Source organism: Moschus berezovskii, chromosome 15 (assembly GCF_049115385.1).
Source record: "Moschus berezovskii isolate FMDL1 chromosome 15, NW_MosBer_1.0, whole genome shotgun sequence".
Taxonomy (NCBI): Eukaryota; Metazoa; Chordata; class Mammalia; order Artiodactyla; family Moschidae; genus Moschus; species Moschus berezovskii.
Window position 1 is genome coordinate 21454556 of NC_142474.1, and position 23297 is coordinate 21477852.

Genomic DNA, 23297 nt, shown 5'->3' on the forward strand with positions numbered 1-23297 from the left:
GTTTAGTTTTTTGGTAAAAGGCTATTTACCCAAGTAGATAATTTCAACAAATCTAAACTATGTGAAGAGAAAGGAAAGTAAGTGGCGTTCAAGTCACATATGGCCTTAGATGAGTCCTTCTCCTTTTCTGGGCCACAATCTCCCTAGAGTTTAAAGCAAAGAGGTGAAAATGAAGACCTCTAAGCACGAGGTCATGTATGGATGTGAGAGTTGGACTGTGAAGAAAGCTGATCGCCGAAGAATTGATACTTTTGAACTGTGGTGCTGGAGAAGACTCTTGAGAGTCCCTTGGACTGCAGGGAGATCCAACCAGTCCATTCTAAAGGAGATCAGCCCTGGGTATTCATTGGAAGGACTGATGCTAAAGCTGAAACTCCAATACTTTGGCCACCTCATGCGACGAGTTGACTCACTGGAAAAGAGTCTGATGCTAGGAAGGATTGGGGGTGGGAGGAGATGGGGACGACAGAGAATGAGATGGCTGGATGGCATCACCGACTCGATGGACAAGAGTTTGAGTGAACTCCGGGAGTTGGTGATGGACAGGGAGGCCTGGCAGGCTGTGATTCATGGGGTCACAAAGAGTCGGACACGACTGAGCGACTGAACTGAACTGAACTGACTGAAGCTCTCCTGTACCTTTGATGTCTGTTTTGTTTCAAATGTGTTTGTGTGACCCTCGAGTAGATGTCAGAATGGAATAGGAAGACATCAGTCTACAAATACATTGTTAGGACTTTCTGTGGATTTGAATGGGAAGACCCACGTCACACCGGCTTCCACAAAAATAAAAAATAGAAAATGAGAAGTGTATTTGAACTGGGGTGTTTGTGGCAGGGAGGACTTCCGGCACATTTGGATCAAGGCATTTAAAGGATACATTGTCTCATCCCCTTTTATAGCTTCATTTTCTAGTGAACTTAGCCATGTAATTGTATCCAAATCCTATCTTTGAGGACAAAGCAGGCCTAGGAAACATGTGAAGTCCTAAAGCCCGCTTGGAAGTCATGAGATCTAGCCAAGGATTTATCAATATCTTCTACATTTTCAAAGGACTGATAGTCGTTTGATTAATATTTTGGTTAATATATTGTATTATTTTTGTCTTTACTTCATTTGCTCATCCTGGAATCTTTATTGTAGTCTTTCAGTGGTAACTTAGGGCTTAGTTTATTCTTCTTTTTCTAGTCCCTTAAGGTACAGAGGTAGGTTGTTCATTTGGATTTTTCTTGCTTCTTAATGTAGGCATTTATTGCTATTCTTCCTCATATTTTAGATTCTAAACAAATGAGTACTGGTGATGTAATGTATAGCATGATGACTAGAGCTAACAGTGATGTATGATATACAGGAACGTTGTTAAGAGAGCAAATCTTAAGAGTTCGCACCCCAAGGAAAACATGTCATTCTTTCATTATTTTTTTATTGTATCTATAGGAGAAGATGAATGCTAGCTTAACCCATTGTCATAATCGTTTCATAATACACAGAAATCAAACTTGCTTTTAACTTATACAGTGATGAATATCAATTATTTCTCACTCAAAATGGAAAAAAAGAGTATTAAAAAAAAGTGTAAACCATAATCATGAGAGCTCACATTTCCTGAGCCCTCTGTATAGGACAATAATGACAAGGTAGCTTGAGTAGACCAACCAGCTGGAAAAATTGTCTCTTTTATGGGAAAACATTGAGCATGGGCTCCACTTACCAGGAGACAGCTCCTGAGCAGTGTGATGGGCTGAGGAGGATTGAGAAGCTGGAGGGAGAGAAAGAATGATGTTCCAGGTGGATGGAACAGCCTGGAGAAAGGCTTAGCACTGACCCAAGTGGACTACTGCTCAAGAGAAGTCCTGAATTATGAGACCTCCTTATGTATTTGTGTGGGACTTGGGATTGTCACAAAATACAGACTGAGAAGAAAGCTCTCATCTCTTTGCTATGGCCAGCAGGTGAAGAACCAGCGCTGGACGCAGCCGACTTCAAATGGAATCCAGCTTTGCCTCTGACCAGCTGTGTGACCCTAGAGAAGTCACTTCCCCTCTCTGAGACTCAGTTGCCACTCCTACGCCAAGATCCTTCACTGCATCACTCAGGATAAATAAGAATTGAATGAGATACAATGTATAAAGATTGAATATGGGCTTTCTCAACATTGTTTGACAGTAATCCTAGCGTGTCCAGGCTGACATGCATCTTGTGCACAACAGTGTCAGACTCTGGTTAAGCATTTTCCACTCATTGACTCATTTAATCATCACAACATTGCAACAGGGAGGTTTTGCTGTTAACTCCACTGAGCAGGTGAGAGAACTGTGACTCTAGTAAGTTGCCAGATATCACAAGATTATCAAAGGGCAGACTATAGTCAAGCTCATCTTTGTCTGACCTCTCACCTCACGTGTGTCAGGAGACCCGGCACAGCCTGAACTGAAGCCCTCTTGGAAGAGCTGATTCAAGGACCCCCACAGTGGGGGCCACAGGGGCTGAAAGGCCTCCTGAGATGACTTGACTCTGTGAGGCAGCCTTCACCAGACAGAAGGCCCTGGAGTGAAGCAGCCGCTGGTGCAGGCCTCTGTGCGGCCCTGGTCTTGCCTAACAAGAGTCTCCCATGAGGACAACAGTGGTTCTTCCCTCACAGAATTGCACTCAGCACTGAGATGGAAACTTGGCAACATGGACAAATGTTCCCTGTGCCTCTTGGCAGGAAAGTCAGATCCCTTCATGGAAAGGAGAGGCCCCGGGACCCTGAGTTGGTAACCTGGGTCAGTCCTCTGCAGTGGTGATGCAGCTGTGAGTAAGGGGTCTCTGCTCCTTATCCCAAGGCAAAGGGGAAACTGAGGGCTTGCATGCTGAGCAGACAGAAGGGCCACAAGAGGAACCTCATCAGTCCTTGGCTGAAGAGACCGAGGCTGGACAGCGGGACCCACAGGAGCTGGGGAGAGGTGGCTGAGTATGGGAGCCAGGATGTCACCTCTCTGAGCAAGTGATCCCATCGACGTGGGTTTAAATCCTAGTCCCGCCAGTTGCTATCGCATAACTTTGAGGAGTCTTTTGTCCGGGTGTGTGATTAAGGGTCAGGACTCGGTCTATGATCATGATCAGGGCTCAGTCTGCCACTAGAGAAAGAAGAGAAGCCTAGCTTGTTTCTGCTCCTCCACGGGCCCCTGTGGGGTCTCATGGTCTCTCAGCCCGGGGCCCCGAGCCCGGTCCTCGCCCGCAGGCGGGCATCGCAGCGGCTTCCTCGTCTGTGCTCTTCACTCTCCCTGCGGGGCTTCCCGAAGTTCACCCGAGAGAAGCCACTAGTAGCAGCTCTCAGCCGACAGCTCTGGAGGCTGAATAGAAGTCAGACACCGGGGCTGCGGCCATCCAGACGGGCAGAGTGACAGCCACGGCCACTCACGGGTCACTCCAAGTCTCTGAGCCTCGGCTAGACCTCCAGAAAACTGGGCATGATGACACGGCCCACCCCCGCAGGATTGCTGCAGGGATCCAGAGAAGTGGGGCAAGGGAAGCACGGGGCGATCACCCAAAACCTGGGCCTGGGACTGTTTTCTAGAAGGACTGCATTCAGGACCCTGACCTGTCTCTCACCCACAGACATGCCAGAGACCCAGGTCAAGGAAAGTCCCCAGGGGCTGGGGGTAAAGCCATAGCTCCTCATAAGAAGGGAAAGGGAAGGGATGGTATTTATCATCAATTCCTACTGGATATTAGGCTCCTTCTGCTTTTTCTTTAAATTCACTCAACAGCTCAGCCATGTTTACACTCTCCTTTCACCTGGGAGGAACCCAAATCCCAGAGAGGTGGCACCAGTTGACCCCCACCTAACTGTTGTTAAGAAGCAGATCCAGGATTTCAACCCAGATCTGTCCTGTCCTCTTTCTGACATCATTCTGGGCAGCAGGTTCTATTGGTTTGACAAAGGAGGGCAGCAGAAGCTCTCAGAGGCCCACAGAGGCCATCAGTCTGCAAGGACCCATCTGTCCGTAGTCTCCAGACTTGCTCAGGATGAAGGGTCCTCAGCTTCTGCAGGGTCCCCTGACGCCAGTGCTGCAGGCAGCGAGTGGCGTGTGCCCCCCTGTAAGGCTGCAGAGGGAGCCCCCTCACCGCTTCCCCAGGCTGTGACTCACCGATGCGCTTCTTAACATACTCCGCATCCAGGCTTTCAAGGAAACTGCAGATACTGGGCACAGCTGAGGGTCACAAGGAGGGAAAGAGAGACACACACAGAGAGAAATGGAGAGAGGGAAGGAAGGAAAGAGGTCAGGAGGGAGGAGGGAGAGGGGAGAGGGAGAAGGAAGAAGACTGGTTATTACCCGCTGTGAGCACCCTGCCCGCCGCCCACAGAGATGCTCAGTACTGAGGCTCAGGACTTCTGACCCTTAGATTTCTAGAACAGTGGAAACCTAGAAGGCCCAAATCTGAGAACCAGAGGACACTAGAATCCTCAAACCTCAGAACATTAGAATCCTAGAACCTTAAAGAATCTAGACTTTTAACAGTCCAGAACCCTATGCCCTTAGAAACCTTGACCTCTGAAACTCTGAAACTTATAGAGTGAAATGGGGCCCTGGGAACCATAGAGAATGGTTTTGTGTTTTTCACAATTTTGTGTGCTTACAATTCCCTGACAATGTTGTTAAAATGCAAATTACTGAGCAGCAGGTCTGGGGTAGGACCTAAGAGTCTGCTTTTCTCATGGGTGTCCATGGGAGGTCAGTGCTGCTGGTCTAAGGAACACACTTTGAGCTTGACTCAAGTTCAGTAAGTCACAGAACAGCATGGAGGACTTCTTTTTGTAAAATAAATCTAGATTCCCAGCTCCCTTCCAGAGTAACTAATATAGAATCTTTGGAATTTTGAACACATGGTACATATGGTATTTTTATGTGATACACATAAATCTGAACTATGGTATGTATATCTTTTGTATTTAAATGAATTAAATTTGTGTTGAATGAAGAAAAGTATTAGCTAAAAGGCCTGCTGGAAGTTCATGTATATGGCAAAAGGTTCAAGAGTGGTATCCAGTGATTTCAGCTCAGGTCAGGTTCCTGCTCATCTCCTCCCCAGGCCAGGCTAAGTGAAGGGGGTTAGGTAGCAACTCACAGCCCAAATGGAAGTTGTCCCTCCAGAAAGGAAGGTGCCCAGAGAGTACAGCCTACCCAAGGAAAATCACCCCTCCCCGCCACCCGGCCTGGATCTGCACCCCCGGAGTGGGGGACTCACCTCGTAATCCATTACCAGGGACAACACCTCATTCATGAGGTTGACTGCAAAGTCCACAACCTTACTTACTGAGCACTCCAGTGCACCTAGAAAAGGGAGGGAATTGATAAAGCTTCGTGAAGTTGGCTGAGCAGCCAAGCGCAAGCAGTGGGAGGAGGCCAGAAGGTGAAGCACCTTGAAGTCAGGTGACTTGAGCCTCCACCCAGGGCGATCATCACTGAGAACCCCATGGTTGACCAGCAGCCCTCACCAATAGCTCATGAGAGTCTTCGACAATCCTGAGACCTCATCCATCCATCCATCCATCCAAACATCCTTCCCCCACCCACCCACCTGGTCATCCATTCATTCATCAGCACATATCTAGGAACACCAACTAGGTGCCCAGAACCAAGGCCGACTGGGGACACAGTGATAAATGAAACACATTGACTCCTAACATGGGACCTAGGATATTGGCTAATTATTGGCTAAAAGTTCGTTTGGAGTTTTCTGTAACAGCTTATGAAAAAACCCCAAAGACTTTTTGGCCAACCCAGTATTAACACATTTTCGTAAAGCTGGCTCTTTCCCACCTTCAGCTCTCAGGGTAACTGTCACCTCCTCAGGGCAGCCCTCGTGACTGCTTGCCTAAGGGGGGGCTTTGTGTCATAGCACCCTGTTAGGTGTGCTGTTTTGCCCAGGGGTGATTGCAATTGAATAGTTTCCTTGTGGGCTCTTTACTGCTGGACTGAATGCCTGTCGGTCTGCCCTTCCCTCCAGAGACTAAGCTCCACAAGAACAAGCTCCTTGTCCTCAGTCACTAGTAAATTCTCCAGAGTTCAGAACGGTGGCTGTGGCCCAGAGCAGGTGCTCAAGAGATATTTGGCTGAAGGAATAAATGAAGTAATCATACGATCAAATATATAATGGTACCTTGTGACAAGTATTCAGAAGGAGAAGAGTAGAATCTTAGGAGAGAGAAGAGGAGGAACCTTGTTTTAGACCCTAAATGATGAGACAAACATGGAAATGGGATGCAGGAAAGGTGTCCTGGGTGCCTGAGCAGCCTGTGCACAGGTCATGAATGGAAGGAGCTTGCCTGAGGCTCGGAGCAAAAGCTAGCACATCTAGGGCAGAGCGGGCAAGGTGTGGATCCAGATCAGGTAGAGCCAGATGGCCCTGGAAGGGCCTGAGTTTTCACCCATAGTAGAGAGAAAGCCCCCGGAGTGTCTGGAGAAGCAGAGTGAATCAGACACCGGGTGGATAACCCCAGAGAGTGGCTACAGACACTGAGGCCCAGAAGGCAGGATGGGTTCCCTGGGGCTGTAGGCTGGGCAGGGCCCAGCAGGGCTCAGGCATTTGGATTTACAGCTCAGTCTTTCCAAGTAACGATAGGCTGCAGAGCCTCTCTTTAGTTTGAGGGGTGTCTTAGGCAACCTGTGATCAGATCCCTCGTTGAGGCAGGATTCACTGATGTCTGCTCATAGCTCTACCTTGTTCTTTGCCAAGGCCAACCTTCCCCAGCCTTCAGCTTCCAGATCACTTCTCTTCTCCCAGCCAGGACCAGGATCAGCCTTTCTCCTTCCACCCTCTTGACTGGGCTAAACATGCTTTTGCAAGCACACAGTTTAAGACATAGATTTGGTGGGTTACCAGATATAAGAGATTTAAATGGAGAGGATTAAGTTTTCAAGATCTCATTTCCAGAATTTCTCAGTGGTAGAGGATGATTTGGGGACAATCTGAAATTAGAGCCCATGGTACTCCTCTTGTCATCTCCTCACTAGAGGCAAGAAGGTAAACACAGTGAATTATTATTATTATCATTATTATTGAGGGACATTAGTAATATGAGAAGGGTCAGTTCTTTGAGTGGACATAACAATGTTAAATGTGCAGGCATTTAACAACAGAGCTTCCAAAAAGAATGAAACAAAACACATAAGGTTGAAGGTGAAATACAGCAATTCACAGTTATGGTTGGAGAGGTCAACACTCCTGTCTCAGTAGGAGGAAGAACCAAGAGACAGAAAGTCAGCATGGATATTATTACCTGAGAGCTTAGTATGTTTCAGCCTATATGCCAGACACTCTCCTTTTCTCATTTGGCTAACACAGTAGGCTATGAGTTAGGTATTATTACCATCCTCAGTTTACAGATGTGAAAGCTGAAGCAGCTAGAGGCTAAATTGATTACAAAACCACAAGTGAGTGGCAAAGCTAGCTTGACTCCAGAGTCTACCTTTTCTTTGCATTACTCTGCTTCCTCCCAGGTAAGGAATAGGGCTGAGATTTTGGGTCCCAGCCCCCCTGAGATCCCCGCTCTACTGAGACGTGTGGACCTGACCTGCCCAACACGGTGAGTGAGATGCTGTGTTGATTGTTTTTGCATTCTTCCACGACCACCTGGGAGACACTGGTCTTTTCATCAGTTTCAACGTGGACACAAAACTCGAGGACCAAGTTGAGGGCCAAATTGACAATCTCACCCAACACAGGCCTGCAAGGAAATAGAGTCACAGTGAACAGAGGTGGAGAAGTCCCTTCACATTGCCCACTTTAGTCTCTCTTTTATGTAAACATTATACAGGATCTCTACGAACAAGGACAGGGAAGCTTGGTGTACTGAAGTCTGTCAGACAGGACTTAGTGACTGAACAACACGTGGACAATGTCAATATTTTCTGTACTCTTTGTGGAATCTATATTCTCACATTAGGAGTTTCTTCTCTTGGCCACAAGGGTTTGGTTTGTGAAATTTCTATAGTGTATCACACCAATGATTAAAATAGAAATAAGATCTAACATTTCTTAAGAAAAATACTGCATTAGGTATTTCCAAAAAAATTGTTTTACCTGCATTAATCCATGTCATCTTGACAGCAATACCAGGAGAAAAAAGCACTATTATTACCTCTGTTTTCAGAATGAGGAAACATGTATAGAGAAGTTCAGTCACTATCTCAGGGTCGCATAACTAATGAACGGTGACGTCATATGCACTTTAGTTTGTAAGACTCTTCTACACATCCTCATTTCCTATCTCTCTGTTGTATCTTCAAAGTAATTGAAGTACTTAGAAATTGTATTGGCCACATAATTTTCACATGCTCTTTATTACATACTGTACACTGATTTTTAAAGAGAATCTTGAGAGACAAAATGATGCTGGAGGAACTCTTAGGCCAAAGGGTTATAAATGTTCATGTCTTCTCAATTCTCAAATTTTATAATTAGATAAGTGTTTTGACTTTGGAAATGTGTTTCAAGGAGGACTTTCTAAAAGAGATTTGTTTATGGGCAAAGTGTCTTAGAACATTTTAAGGGTGAGGATTCTAGAATTCCAAAGTCTTCCTTATTTTACTGATGGGGAGACTAAGGCAGAGGCAAAGAAAAGTGCCTAATTCCAGTTTGAAAATTCATTGACCATACTGCAGTGCGTCCCCCAAACTACAGATTCTCAGCCATACTCACAGTTTCACGTTGATGTCAGCAGTGATGGGGATCCTCACTTTAGCATTGTTTCCACAAGTCGCTTCTAATGTGATATCCAGGATGTACAGGTTACTGATTTTCACCCTGTGCAAAAACCGCAATTCACCCTTGTCATTTCTCTTGACAGCCGTTGCTGGGCTCTTCTCTATGCCAGCGTTGCGCTGAGCATTTGAGCCACAAAGACCTTGCGTGCACTGGTCTTCATGAAAGCCCTGCTCAGGGGTTGGATTCTCTCCATTGGATGGCATGGCAGACTGATGATCAGACAGCTGTGATTTCCCTCAAGACTCCAAGGGTGAATATGTGCCAGATGTGAATTTTTTTTAATTGATATATAGTTGCTTTACAATGTTGTGTGAGGTTCAGGTGTGGGGCTTCCATGGTGGCTCAGAGGGTAAAGAATCTGCTTGCAATGCAGGAGACCCGGTTTTGATCCCTGATTGGGAAGATCCCCTGGAGAAGGAAAGGACAACCCACTCCAGCATTCCTGCCTTGAGAAACATGGGCAGGGGAGCCTGGTGGGCTATAGTCCATGGGGTTGCAAAGAGTCAGACAAGACTGAGGGACTAACACGCTCACTTTTCTTCAGGTTCAGGTGGACAGCAAAGTGTTGAGATATGGATATATACAGATAGGTATTTTTATTTCAGATTCTTTCCCCTCATGGGTTATTACAAGATATCTCAGTATAGTTCCCTGTGCTATAGAGCAAGTCCTTGTTAGTTGTCTATTGTATATCCAGTAGTGTGTATATTTATGCCAGACTCATAACTTGTCCTCCACCCTGCTTTCTCTTTTGTTAACCATGAGTCTTTTTATCTCCATGTGTCTGTTTTGTGCAGCTTCTTTTCTATCACATTGTATCTCCTTATACTCCTGGTATCTATGACATTTATGTTTGTCTGACCTACACCGTTTTGTGTGATATCTCTACATCAATCCATTTGTTGCGGCAAATGTTACGATTTCATTCCTTTTCATGCAGAGACAGAATTAGACCCTGGAACTTCTTGACTCCAGACTTCATGTGGGGCAACCTATGTGGTGTGAATTCTACTTACTTTCCTCTCTCCTGAGACCATTCAGACGTGTATACTCAGCCATATTCACAGAAGAAAAGTCTTACTCCTTGGGAAAGGGACTTTAGATACCAGCAAATATGTAGAGGTGGGGGTGAAGAGAACCTTCATCCTGACCCTGAAATCACAAAAGGAGAACTCCCAAACTCACGAGATCCAAATGCGGCCTGCAGCTCTGACTCTAATTTTCCCATGCTCTGGTAGAATTGGCCTCAGACCACTTCCGCTCTGCAAGAACAGGGGACCTTCCCAACCCAGGGATCAAACCCAGGTTTCCTGTTTTGCAAGTGGATTCTTTACCAGCTGAGCCACCAGAGGAACCCAAGAATGCTGGAGTAGGTAGCCTATCCCTTCTCCAGTGGATCTTCCCCACCAGGAATTGAACTGGGGTCTCCTGCATTGCAGGCAGATTCTTAACCAGCTGAGCTACCAGGGAAGCTTTCTGAGAGAACACACAAGGTTTATTCAACTTTCTGTCTTTCATATTAGACTTCTATCCCCAAAGAGATCTATTCTCTCTCCTGGGAACAAAGCTCTCCAAATGAAGCATCAACTCACCTGGTAAGTCTGTACACTACTTGAATAATTCCAGAAATGAGTTGTTCCAATAAGTTCTTAGTTTCCTCAGCCTTCTCCTGGCCTTTCTTAGAAGTATTGGATTCCTGGGGGAGCGTGAAATCAGTCTTCAATTGCTGAGAGATAGCTGCAAAACAGTCTCCATTTAGTGTGGTACACAACTTAAGAAGCAGCTCCTAGCCACCAAGTCCTAAATGAGACAATTTGCCTACGTCACTTCATTTAATCTTTGTAACAACTCCACAGAGTAGGTATTGCTAATATCTGCAGTTTCAGATGGGGAAATAAAATATCAAAAGTTTAAGAAATGGATCAAAGTCACACAGCTAGGAGACCTTGTTCTTTCTACGCTGCCTTCACACTCATATGTACTTGTTTACATCAACAGAGCAATCAACCCACTGAGCAGGCAATCGGTTTTGGTTGCACATTAGCATCTAGCAGTGAAGCACTAATGAGCTGCTCATGCAAACACAATAACCTTAGAAGAGAATAAGAATTGGAAAATCCAGAATCAAAGAAGATACACTGATGTAAATCATGAGAGTGGCGAATAGGAGTCCCTGAACGACAGCTTTGCATGAGGCCTAGAAAGAGACGACGCATACAGAACAAAGACAGAGTCCTGATGGAAAGAGAAAGAGGGATTTGATGGAGGAGCTGACATGGCAGACGTGGGACGGCACACTTCAAAAGTATTAAGAAAATCTCTGTAGAAAATAATTCACGTGAGAAACAACAAGGCCACAACTAGCGGAAAGAATAAGAAAGAGCTGTGTGAAAATCCGTGTAGTCAAAGTACTGCAGTGTGGCTTTGCAACGGACAGGACCTATTATAGGGACGCAGGGATGAAAGCTATCTGGTCCTGTAACTTACTCAGTAACTTTGATGCAGACACTTCTGCTTCTGAGCTCTGTTTTATCAGTAGAACCTGGAACTTGGGTCCCTCCTGTGTCTTTCAAGTTGCCAAGCTTCTATAGTGGCTCAGATGGTAAAGAATCTGCCTCCAGTGGAGAAGACCTGGGTTCAGTCCCTGGGTTAGGAAGATCCCCTGGAGGAGGAAATGGCAACCCACTCCAGTATTATTGCCTGGAGAATTCCATGGACAGTAGAGCCTAGCAGGCTATAGGCTATGGGGTCGCGGAGAGTTGGATACAACTGAGCGACTATCACACAGTCACTCTCAAGCCCTGGCAAGTTTTGAAGGGCAGTCATTTTCAGAATTTAGCTTCTCCTATAAAGAATGATTAGCAATGTGCTAGTAATGTTTCCAAAAAGTGAAGAGAAGACCAAGTTCTTTCAAGAAATCAGAATTACTAGGAAATAGACACTAGAAAGTTAGGTAATTTTAAAGCTACCTGGTCTAGGTAGGAATCCTTTTGCAATTAGTTAATACAAATTACTAAGAAAATTGAATGACCCAAAAGAAGAATATGCTACAATTATAATTGAAATATTTAAATGGCTAATAAACTAGGAAAAAATGATCTAAATATTTCATAATTAGAGAAATAGTGAAATGAATTATAACCTTTCATCTGTGAGCCTGGAAAACATTTCAGTTGTCCAAACCAGTAGTGTCAAGAGAGTAGAAAAAAAAATACTCTCACAGATGATTAGAGAAACTATTAACATAGGGGATTATTTGTCAATATGTTCAGTTCAGTTGCTCAGTCATGTCCTAATATTTGCGACCCCATGGACTGCTGCACGCCACGCCTCCCTGTCTATCACCAACTCCCTGAGTTTACTCAAACTCATGTCCATTGAGTCGGCAATGCCATCCAACCATCTCATCCTCTGTCGTCCCCTTCTCCTCTCGCCTTCAATCTTTCTTAGCATTAGGGTCTTTTCAAACGAGTCAGCTCTTTGCATCAGGTGGCCAAAGTATTGGAGTTTCAGCTTCAACATCAGTCCTTCCAATGAATATTAAGGATTGCTTTCTTTTAGGATGGACTGATTGGATCTCCTGGGAGACCAAAGGACTCTCAAGAGTCTTCTCCAAACCACAGTTCAAAGCATCAATTCTTTGGCTCTCAGCTTTCTTCATAGTCCAACTCTCACACGAATACATGACTACTGCAAAAACCATAGCCTTGACTAGACAGACCTTTGTTGGCTAAGTAATGTCTGGGCTTTTTAATATGCTATCTAGGTTGGTCTTAACTTTGTACTGTATTTTAAAATATGCATACCTTTTGAATTGTCACCTTCAGGAATTTATCCTATGAATATATTAGCAAAGTTTATCATGATATAAGATATAAAGAGATATTCAGTTAAGTAATGCCTGTTTCTAGGAACCAGTTAGTCACCTCTCTTGGTAACCCACCCATAAGGCGCTGCCCCTGCTGGCAGCCTTTGCTAATACAGACTTAGTATTTGGGAAGCAAGCTCCCAGGCATCACTGATCATCCGTTGTTGACTCACTTTCACTGTCAGGTTGTCAAGTGCTTTCTCAAGACCAGATTTCAGCTTCCTCAGAACATCCTTGCCAAGATTGTCAAGAAGAGACGCTGAGGTCCCAGCGAGCAGACCACAAAGAGAACAAGTTTACAAAGCTGAAACATCTTGTCCTGACACCTGGGTAGTCACAGGAAGAACAGGAGTAAGAATTACCTTTAGCGAACCACAGGATCTCGGATGAGCACTTATCACTCTTACACTCAATATTCCTTGAAGACAGATGTGGTTATCTCCTCTCTTACAGATGGGTCAGTTCAGTCAGTTCAGTCGCTCAGTCGTGTCTGACTCTTTGTGACCCCATGAATCACAGGCCTCCCTGTCCAACACCAACCCCCAGAGTTCACTCAAACTCATGTCCATCGAGTCGGTGATGCCATCCAGCCATCTCATCCTCTGTCATCCCCTTCTCCTCCCGCCCCGAATCCCTCTCAGCATCAGAGTCTTTTCCAGTGAGTCAACTCTTCGCATGAGGTGGCCAGAGTATTGGAGTTTCAGCTTTAGCATCAGTCCTTCCAAAGAACACCCAGGACTGATCTCCTTTAGAATGGACTGGTTGGAACTCCTTGCAGTCCAAGGAACTTTCAAGAGTCTTCTCCAACACCACAGTTCAAAAGCATCAATTCTTCGGCGATCAGCTTTCTTTACAGTCCAGCTCTCACATCCATACATGACCCCTGGAAAAACCATAGCCTTGATTAGAGGACCTTTCTTGGTAAAGTAATATCTCTGCTTTTTATTTTTTTAATTTATTTATTTTAATTGGAGGCTAATTACTTTACAATATTGTATTGGTTTTGCCATACATTGACATGAATCTGCCCCGGGTGTACATGTGTTCCCCATCTTGAATCCCCCTCCCGCCTCCCTCCCCATCCCATCCCTCTGGTTCATCCCAGTACACCAGCCCCAAGCATCCTGTATCATGCATCAATCACTGGGTTGGGAAGATCCCCTAGAGAAGGAAATGGCAAATGGCTCCAGTGTTCTTGCCTGGAGAAATTCATGGACAGAGCAGCCTGGTGGCTACTGGCCATGGGGTCGCAAGGAGTTGATCGCAACTGAACAACTAACACTTTCACTTTCATCCCTATGTCTCTTACCAAAGACTTCAGTAGGCCTCTATGTGGAGTGACATTAAGGGGGAAACCCCGCAGTCACAGGTTTGAAGAAAAATACTTACAAAATCCTTACTCCTCTGCACAGTTTCCTGGAATTCTGCTGGGTGGTAATGGCCTTTATATTGATGGTGATGGGGTGGGAGGCTGCCCCCGGAAATGAGCTCTGCGTCCAGAGCCATTGAAGGAGACTCCAATGAAAATAAGCCCTGTCCAGAGTGAACAGAGAGACTTCCAAAGCAAAGGTCAGCCAGGATGTTTGAACTGGACGGCTATGGAGAGGACTTCGTTCCAAGACTAAGAGCAGGTTCTCATGGAACCTCCAGATACCAAGATGGTGGCCATGCTGCTGGGGGGCTGGGGTAAAAACTGAGATGAATTGGAGAATATTCTGGTAGAAGGATCCATAGTGATCATCCAGCTTAATTTTATCAGCATCTGGAAACTCAGCTCAGAGAGGGAAAGCAGCCAGCCTGTAAGAGAGGGACAGAGATGGGGCTAGACTTGTGGCCCATGGCATCAGGGTCAGTGACCAGTGAGGTCATTCTTCCCAAACCTTCTCTTGTGTCCGAGCGCTCTCCATAACATCCCTCCCAGTGGAACCAGTCTCAGAACAAATGTTTGCAATGATGGGTTGCTCAGGACCCACCCTCCCCATCTGCCCATCCCACTGAGTCAGTAGGGCTCCTCCTGAGAGTGAATACAGTCCACCTCCGCATAGACCCCATCTGTGCAGCATCCCTCTGCACACTTGCCCCCAGCCCCCTACTCTCAGTGCAGCTGCAGGAGGTAAGCTCTCCCCTTAAACCAGAGTCCCCATCACGGCCCTGTGTCACCTACTCACTGCCACCCCGAGCTCATCACCTCTCTCTCACGGCCCTACTGTCTTCCTTCTTTTCCAGAAAAATACCAGCATCATTGCTGCCTTGGCCCTCTGCACAGACCATTCCCTCTTTACAGGGCTCTCCTCTGGAAGCCAGTGTGAGTTGGTTCCTGCCATTCAAACTCACAATAAGTCCTCATTTAATACATTTGTATGCTCACATCCCCTCCTTCCTTTAGATGACCACTCCAGGTCCAATAACCACAGGAAACATAACAGACATCATTGCCAGAGGAGAGTTTAGAGTTCAACTTCACCTCTTGCTGGGATAACTGAGGAGCTTATGGTCCAGAGAAGGAGAAGGACGCATCCAAAGCTACACGTGAATTGTTCCCAACTTATTTTCCTCTTCCATTTCATTGTTGAAATTTTCTGCTTGGGTAACCACTTTTTAAAACAAAAGATTAAATAATTTTTTAAAGAGATTATTTTATTTTAATTGAAAGCTATTTACTTTACAATATTGTGGCGGTTTTTCCCATACATTGACATGAATCAGCCACAGGTGTACATGTGTTCCCCCGTCCTGAATCCCCTTCCCATTTCCCTCCCCATCTCATCCCTCTGGGTTGTCCCAGAGCACTGGCTTTGAGTGTCCTGCTTCATGCGTCGAACTTGCACTGGTTGTCTATTTCACATATGGTAATATACATGTTTCAATGCTATTTTCTCAAATCAACCCACCCTCGCCTTCTCCCACAGAGTCCAAAAATCTGTTCTTTACATCTGTATCTCTTTTGCTGTATTGCATATAGGATGGTCATTAACATGTTTCTAAATTCCATATATATGCCTTAATATACTGTGTTGGTGTTTTTCTCTCTGACTTATTTCACTCTGTATAATAGGCTCCGGTTTCATCCACCTCATTAGAACTGACTCAAGTGCATTCTTTTTTATAGCCGAATGACATTCCATTGTGTATATGTACCACATCTTTCTTATCCATTTGTCTGCCAATGGACATCGAGGTTACTTCCACGTCCTAGCTATTGTAAACAGTGCTGCAATGATTTTTGGCGTGCACACGTCATTTTCAATTCTGGTTTCCTTGGTGTATATACCCAGCAGTGGGATTTCTGGGTCTTAAGGCAGTTCTGTTTCCAGCTTTTCTAATAAGTTTGTTTAAACATAGATGCCTGAGTTCCTCCCTAGATACTGAGGGTCAAGAACTCCGGGGTGGCTGGCCAGAATTGGAAGTAAGTGGACCAGGGTGGCTCACAGGTACTTTGCCTTGTGTTCTAAGAGCTGTGATCCCCACGCCACCATCTGGAACCCTACCTCTGCTCAGACATGACTGCACAACCCTAGAGGCTTATCCTGCTTCGTCTTGTGTCACCTCATCAGCAACCAGGCAGGGCTGCTACTGTCCTCATCTTGACTTTGGGGCGTGAGGCTCAGAGGGCAGGATGACTCCCTCAAGGCCACACAGATGGGAAGGGGCAGGGCTCTTGAGTGCATCAAGTTCTGCCTTCTCTCCCAATGAGATGGGTTGTTCCCACTCCCAGTCTCTGGGGGCAGCCGCCAGTCTCACTCTTAAGCCCCAGTGTCCAGTATCCAGTAGGTCCAGGGCAGTACCTGGCCATGGGCTTGGCACTGCAGTCTCCTTTCACTATTGGTTCTCATGACAACCCCCTAGGGAGATTTGGAAAACCCCATTTCCCAATTCAGGATACTGATGTTTCGGGAAAGGAGGTGAGTGGCCCAGGTCTCACAAGGACACGAACCCAGCATTTGACTCCCAGGAAGGACCTTTCACTCAGATTACACTGAGGTCGGATGGTGGGGCAGGAAAGTCCTTGCCCTTGAACCCCCTGCTCATTCCTTGACCTGTGCTGTTTCAGTTGGTTGTAATGCCTGGTGCATTTGGGCACATGTCCACCTGGAACACGCAGGCCAGGCAGCACAGATACACGCCACGTGGCAGCAGGCTGGGGGCACCGGTAGAGAGCCCCAGGTCAGCCAAGGCCGGTCTCCTCCACTCACCCACGGGCACCTCAGCAGGAAACTGTGACCCTGTTGTTAATGTGAACGCGGCCAGGACAAAGCCGGGGTAGGGCCAGAGGCGAGGGGAGCTGGTGTTCCTCATGCTGACCGTGGTCCCGTCATCAGAGCACAGGGCAGGTGCCCAAGCCTGGGGCTGGGACACGGAAGCCCCCATCCAGCAGAGCCTTGGCCTGGTCAGCAGACTCACCTCCCAGGCTGTCTGCTCCCGATTCTGCAAACGTCGGAGGCCCTGCTTCTCCTTGTTGTGGGCACAGAGCTGAGGGTTTTACAGAAATCTTGTGCAGAGAGTTATCCTGAATCAGGAACACAGCCCAGGGGCCCAAGTGTGATGTAGTGAGTTCAGACCAGGTGTTGGCCCCAGATTACAGCTGCCTCATTGGAAGATGGTGAGACAACTCCATGCCTAGTGGTAAAATGGAAATGACACTACCCCAACTCTGAGCTTGGGCAGAATGGGTTAGAACCTTCTTTTAGCCTACTGCTGGCTGTGTGGCCTGGACAAGGAGCTTGATCTTCTTGAACCTCAGGTGCCCTAAGTGAGAAATGAGACTAACTATGGGTCTCTTCTCCCAGGTGTGCTTTGAGGAAGTGTGGGATATTCTGTGTCTGCCCCGATAGACGGTCACTACAGTGATGTTGATGATTACAATTGTTGCTGGTGTCTGGTCACCTCACTCACCTCTCCTCCGGTCTCTCATCTGTTTATGGAACATTCTGAAAGAGATGGGAATACCAGACCACCTGACCTGCCTCTTGAGAAAACTGTATGCAGGTCAGGAAGCGACAGTTAGAACTGGACATGGAACAACGGACTGGTTCCAAATAGGAAAAGGAGACATCAAGGCTGTATATTGTCACCCTGCTTATTTAACTCATATGCAGAGTACATCATGAGAAATGCTGGGCTTGAGGAAGCACAAGCTGGAATCAAGATTGCTGGGAGAAATATCAATAACCTCAGATATGCAGATGACACCACCCTTATGGTAGAAAGTGAAGAAGAACTAAAGAGTCTCTTGATGAAGGTAAAAGAGGAGAGTAAAAAAGTTGGCTTAAAGCTCAACATTCACAAAACTAAGATGATGGCATCCAGTCCTATCACTTCATGGCAAATAGATGGGGAAACAGTGGAAACAATGTCAGACTTTATTTTTCTGGGCTCCAAAATCACTGCAGATGGTGATGGCAGTCATGAAATTAAAAGAGGCTTACTCCTTGGAAGGAAAGTTATGACCAACCTAGACAGCTATTAATAAGCAGAGACATTACTTTGTTAACAAAGGTCCATCTAGTCAAGGCTATGGTTTTTCCAGTGGTCATGTATGGATGTGAGAGTTGGACTGTAAAGAAAGCTGAGCACCGAGGAATTGATGCTTTTGAACTGTGGTGTTGGAGAAGACTCTTGAGAGTCCCTTGGATTGCAAGGAGATCCAACCAGTCCATCCTAAAGGATATCAGTCCTGAATATTCATTGGAAGGACTAATGCTGAAGCTGAAACTCCAATACTCTGGCCACCTGATGCGAAGAGCTGACTCATTTGAAAAGATCCTGATGCTGGGAAAGATTGAGGGCAGAAGGAGAAGGGGACGGCAGAGGATGAGATGGCTGGATGGCATCACCGACTCAGTGGACATGGGTTTGGGTGAACTCCGGGAGTTGGTGATGGACAGGGAGGCCTGGCTGTGGTTCATGGGGTCGCGGAGAGTCGGACACGACTGAGCGGCTGAACTGAAATGAACTATGACCCCACTGCGCAGGGTAATGGAGAGGCTGTAGCGGGTAGATTAAGCAGCCAATATGCTAAACCAGCTGCAACTGCATTTCCTATTTTTGCATGCAGTGAACACTGAATGAGCTTAAATGGTCTCAGTCCTTCGGTGTACCTGTGTTCACAAACTGTAGCACCCTTGGGTGCTGCTATATAGCCCTCGGCACAGGTGATTCCTTTCTTCTCCAGTTTCCCTTCTGGGGTCAAGTGAGGGAGTCTCAAGCAGGACTCTGATTGTAGGGCGTGGATGGTGCCTTCTGCCAAAATGCCTTCCCATGGAGCTCCTGGGCTTGGAGGGAAGGATTGATTAGTGGTGTCTTCCAGAGGTTTGGGAGGACAGATTGGAGACACTACATGTTTGCCAATGCAGAACCAAGTCACCTCTAAGGTCCCTGCAGCCAGTGATGGGCACATCAACACCACATGTTCATGGAAGGTGGGACCCTGGGTTCTTTCTCCCCGGTGCAGGAGGAAGGAGGAGACCCTGATCTGGTTCCAGGCTTGGCTCTGTTAATAACTTTCTTTGTGACTCTTACCAAGACATTCATTTTCTCCCAGGGTCTCCGTTTCCTCGAACTACAAAATGAACAGTGGTTCTCTGCTAGACCGCTGACACTCCAGGGTTCTGAGAGGTGATCAGGAACTTCTGGGGCTACCTGCCGCATTCCACCAGATGGCGCACCTGGTGCTCTTGCTTTGCAGGAATACCATCTGCTCCTTGGGCACAGTGATAACTGCCCACTCTCTGAGTGTGTGAGGGCCAGGACCACAAGGCATCATCCCCAGGACCGGACACACAGATGCTTAATAATTATTTATTACAGCCTGCAGAAGCATTTTTCTTTAACACTGATTAAAGTGTCCACATTGAGAAATTCATGCATTTTGTTTAGAACAGCACATTAAGCTTGTTCTTAGAGTCAGTCTTGGGTGTGCATTGCAGAGTTCTCCAGATTGTGTGACAGCAAGCAAATACCCTAACTTATCTGAGCTTTGTTTTTTTTTTTTTTAAACATGAAGCCAGAAATGGAATGTCCTAGGATATTCAGTTACCTTAGAGAAGCTGCTCAAGGACCTGAAGGAAATGTCATTAGAGAGCCCAGCCTAACCTTGGCTAGATAAGGTGCTCCATGAATAATAGTGAACATTATCATAACTATTACTGCAATAAACAGTAGTGAGTGGTGAACAAAGACAGCATTTAGGAGTCCAGGGAAATAGGGAGTTTGACAGGAGGCAGTGTGTGCAGTTCTTCAAATCCTAGCTCTGCCTCGGGAGCTTTGCGTCTCTGAACTCAGCTAACTCACCTGGAAATTGGGCACAGTGGGTGTACCTACTTCACTGAACCAGTCTGAAGGGTACACAAGTTAGCATGTATAAACCCAGACACACAGTCCCTAGAAATGTGCTCTCCTTGTTCTTCCACTAGACTGGGAGCTCCATGAGGCAGGGATTTTGTCCACTTTTTTCCCTGATGTGTCCCCTGTGCCGTAACAATGCCTTGTGATCGTAGCTGATGAGCACATGCTCTCTGACGTGTTGTTGGTGCTCTCATAGCACACAGGTCGGCTGCCCACTGATGACTTGTGTGGGAGAGCCATGCTGCTCTGTTTTCAAGAACTTTCCATGCACGTCTGCCTCTCCCCACTGGGCAGTTCTGCTGCATTAGGACCCACCCCTCCCTTCTCTCTGGTCCCTCTCTGTTCAGCTGACCACACGTATGTGTATTGCTTTCGAGTGTGGGCCTAGCTGGCCCAAAGTTTCTCCCCTAAGGGCATTGCTTCAGCTGGTGGGAATGTAGCAAGTAGCTCCCATTTGTCCCTGTTCAGTTCAGGTCAGTCACCCAGTGCTGTCCAACTCCTTGCGACCCCATGGACTGCAGACGCCAGGCTTCCCTGTCTATCACCAACTGTCTGAACTTACTCAAACTCAGGTCCATGGAGTCGGTGATGCCATGCAACCATCTCATCCTCTGTCATCCCCTTCTCCTCCTGCCTTCAATCATTCCCAGCATCAGGGTCTTTTCAAATGAGTTAGTTCTTCGCATCAGGTGGCCAAAGTATTGGAGTTTCAGCCTCAGCATCAGTCCTTCCAATGAACACCTAGCACTGATCTCCTTTAGGATGGACTGGTTGGATCTCCTTGCAATCCAAGGGACTCTTAAGAGTCTTCTCCAACACCACAGTTCAAAGCATCAATTCTTCAGTGCTCAGCTTTCTTTATAGTCCAACTCTCACATCCATACATGACTACTCTGAAAGCACAGCTTTGACTAGATGGACCTTTATTGGCAATGTAATGTCTCTGCTTTTTAATATGCTGTCTAGGTTGGTCATAGCTTTCCTTCCCAAGGAGCAAGCATCTTTTAATTTCATGGCTACAGTCACCATCTGCAGTAATTTTGGAGCCCTAGAAAATAAAGTCTCTCATGCCATGAAGTGATGGGACCGGATGCCATGATCTTAGTTTTCTGAATGTTTAATCTTAACACAGCTTTTCCACTCTCCTCTTTCACTTTCATCAAGAGGCGCTTTAGTTCTTCTTCACTTTCTGCCATAGGGTGGTGTCATCTGCATATCTGAGGGTATTGATATTTCTCCCGGCAATCTTGATTCCAGCCTGTGCTTCATTTGGCCCAGCATTTCACATAATGTACTCTGCTTCAGCAATATGTGAACTGTGAACTTCCAGTTGTTCAAGCTGGTTTTGGAAAAGGCAGAGGCACCAGAGATCAAATTGCCAACATCCGCTGGATCATGGAAAAAGCAAGAGAGTTCCAGAAAACCATCGATTTCTGCTTTATTGACTATGCCAAAGCCTTTGACTGTGTGGATCACAATAAATTGTGGAAAATTCTTCAAGAGATGGGAATACCAGACCACCTGACCTGCCTCCCATATGCAGGTCAGGAAGCAAGAGTTAGAACTGGACATGGAACAACAGACTGGTTCCAAATAGGGAAAGGAGTACGTCAAGGTTGTATATTGTCACCCTGCTTATTTAACTTCTATGCAGAGTACATCATGAGGAATGCTGGGCTGGAAGAAGCACAAGCTGGAATCAAGATTGCTGGAAGAAATATTAAGAACCTCAGATATGCAGATGATACCACCCTTATGGCAAAAAGTGAAGAAGAACCAAAAAGCCTCTTGATGAAAGTGAAAGAGGAGAGTGAAAAAGTTGGCTTAAAGCTCAACGTTTAGAAAACGAAGATCATGGCATGTGGTCCCATCACTTCATGGGAAATAGATGGGGAAACAGTAGAAACAGTGTCAGACTTTATTTTGAGGGGCTCCAAAATCACTGCAGATGCTGATTGCAGCCATGAAATTAAAAGACACTTACTCCTTGGAAGGAAAGTTATGACCAACCTAGATAGTATATTAAAAAGCAGAGACATTACTTTGCCAACCAAGGTCCGTCTAGTCAAGGCAATGGTTTTTCCCGTGGTCATGTATGGATGTGAGAGTTGGACTGTAAAGAAAGCTGAGCACCGAAGAATTGATGCTTTTGAACTGTGGTGTTGGAGAAGACTCTTGAGAGTCCCTTGGACTGCAAGGAGATCCAACCAGTCCATTCTAAAGGAGATCAATCCTGGGTGTTCATTGGAAGGACTGATGCTAAAGCTGAAACTCCAATACTTTGGCCACCTCAAGCGACGAGTTGACTCACTGGAAAAGACCCTGATGCTGGGAGGGATTGGGGGCGGGAGGAGAAGGGGACAACAGAGGATGAGATGGTTGGATGGCATCACTGACTCGATGGACATGAGTTTGAGTGAACTCCAGGAGTTGGTGATGGACAGGGAGGCCTGGCATCCTGCAGTTCATGGGGTCGCAAAGAGTCAGACATGAATGAGTGACTGTACTGAACTGAACTGAGCTCTGCATATAAGTGAAATAAGCAGGATGACAGTATACAGTCTTGACGTACTCCTTTCCCAATTTGGAACCAGTCTGTTTTTCTATGTCCCATTCTAACTGTTTCTTCTTGACCTGCATACAGATTTCTCAGGAGGCAGGTCACGTGGTCTGGAATTCCCATCTCTTTAAGAATTTTTCACCTTTTGTTGTGATCCACACAGTGAAAGTCTTTGGCGTAGTCAATAAAGCAGAAGTAGATGTTTTCCTGGAACTCTCTCACTTTTTTGATGATCCAATAGATGTTGGGGATTTGATCTCTGGTTCCTCTGCTTTTTAAAATCCAACTTGAACATCTGGACGTTCCTGGATCACTTGGAGAATTTTGAGCATTACTTTGCTAGTGTGTGAGATGAGTGCAATTGTGCGGTAGTTTGAACATTCTTTAGGATTGCCTTTCTTTGGGATTGGAATGAACACTGACCTTTTCCAGTCCTGTGGCCATTGCCTTGTTTTCCAAATTTGATGGCATAATGAGTACAGCACTTTCACAGCATCATCTTTGAGGATTTGACATAGCTCAACTGGAATTCCATCACCTGCACTAGTTTTGTTCTTAGTGATGCTTCCTAAGGCCCATTTGACTTTGCATTCCAGGATGTCTGGCTCTAGGTGAGTGATCACCCCATTTTGGTTATCTGCATCATGAAGATCTTTTTTGTACAGGTCTTCTGTGTATTCTTGCCACTCACTAAAAATGGGGGGGAAAGATTTTTTTAAAAATGCAGCATAATCATGAGAGCTGACCCTTCTTGCTCCCTCTGTCTGTAAG

At 46.1% G+C, this 23297-nt stretch overlaps 1 protein-coding gene across 1 annotated transcript in view; it reads right to left on the reverse strand.

Moving 5' to 3' along the window:
• The window catches only part of LOC148775370 (short palate, lung and nasal epithelium carcinoma-associated protein 2A-like), a 33246-nt gene extending 16328 nt beyond the window's left edge, over positions 1 to 16918 (reverse strand). The window contains exons 1-2 of the mRNA XM_088843637.1: positions 16816 to 16918; positions 4134 to 4196 (exon numbers count right to left, since the gene is read on the reverse strand). Coding sequence (XP_088699763.1) covers positions 4134 to 4196; positions 16816 to 16918 — 166 coding nt within the window. The remainder of the gene's footprint in view (positions 1 to 4133; positions 4197 to 16815) is intronic.
• Between the last annotated feature and the right edge of the window lie 6379 nt (positions 16919 to 23297).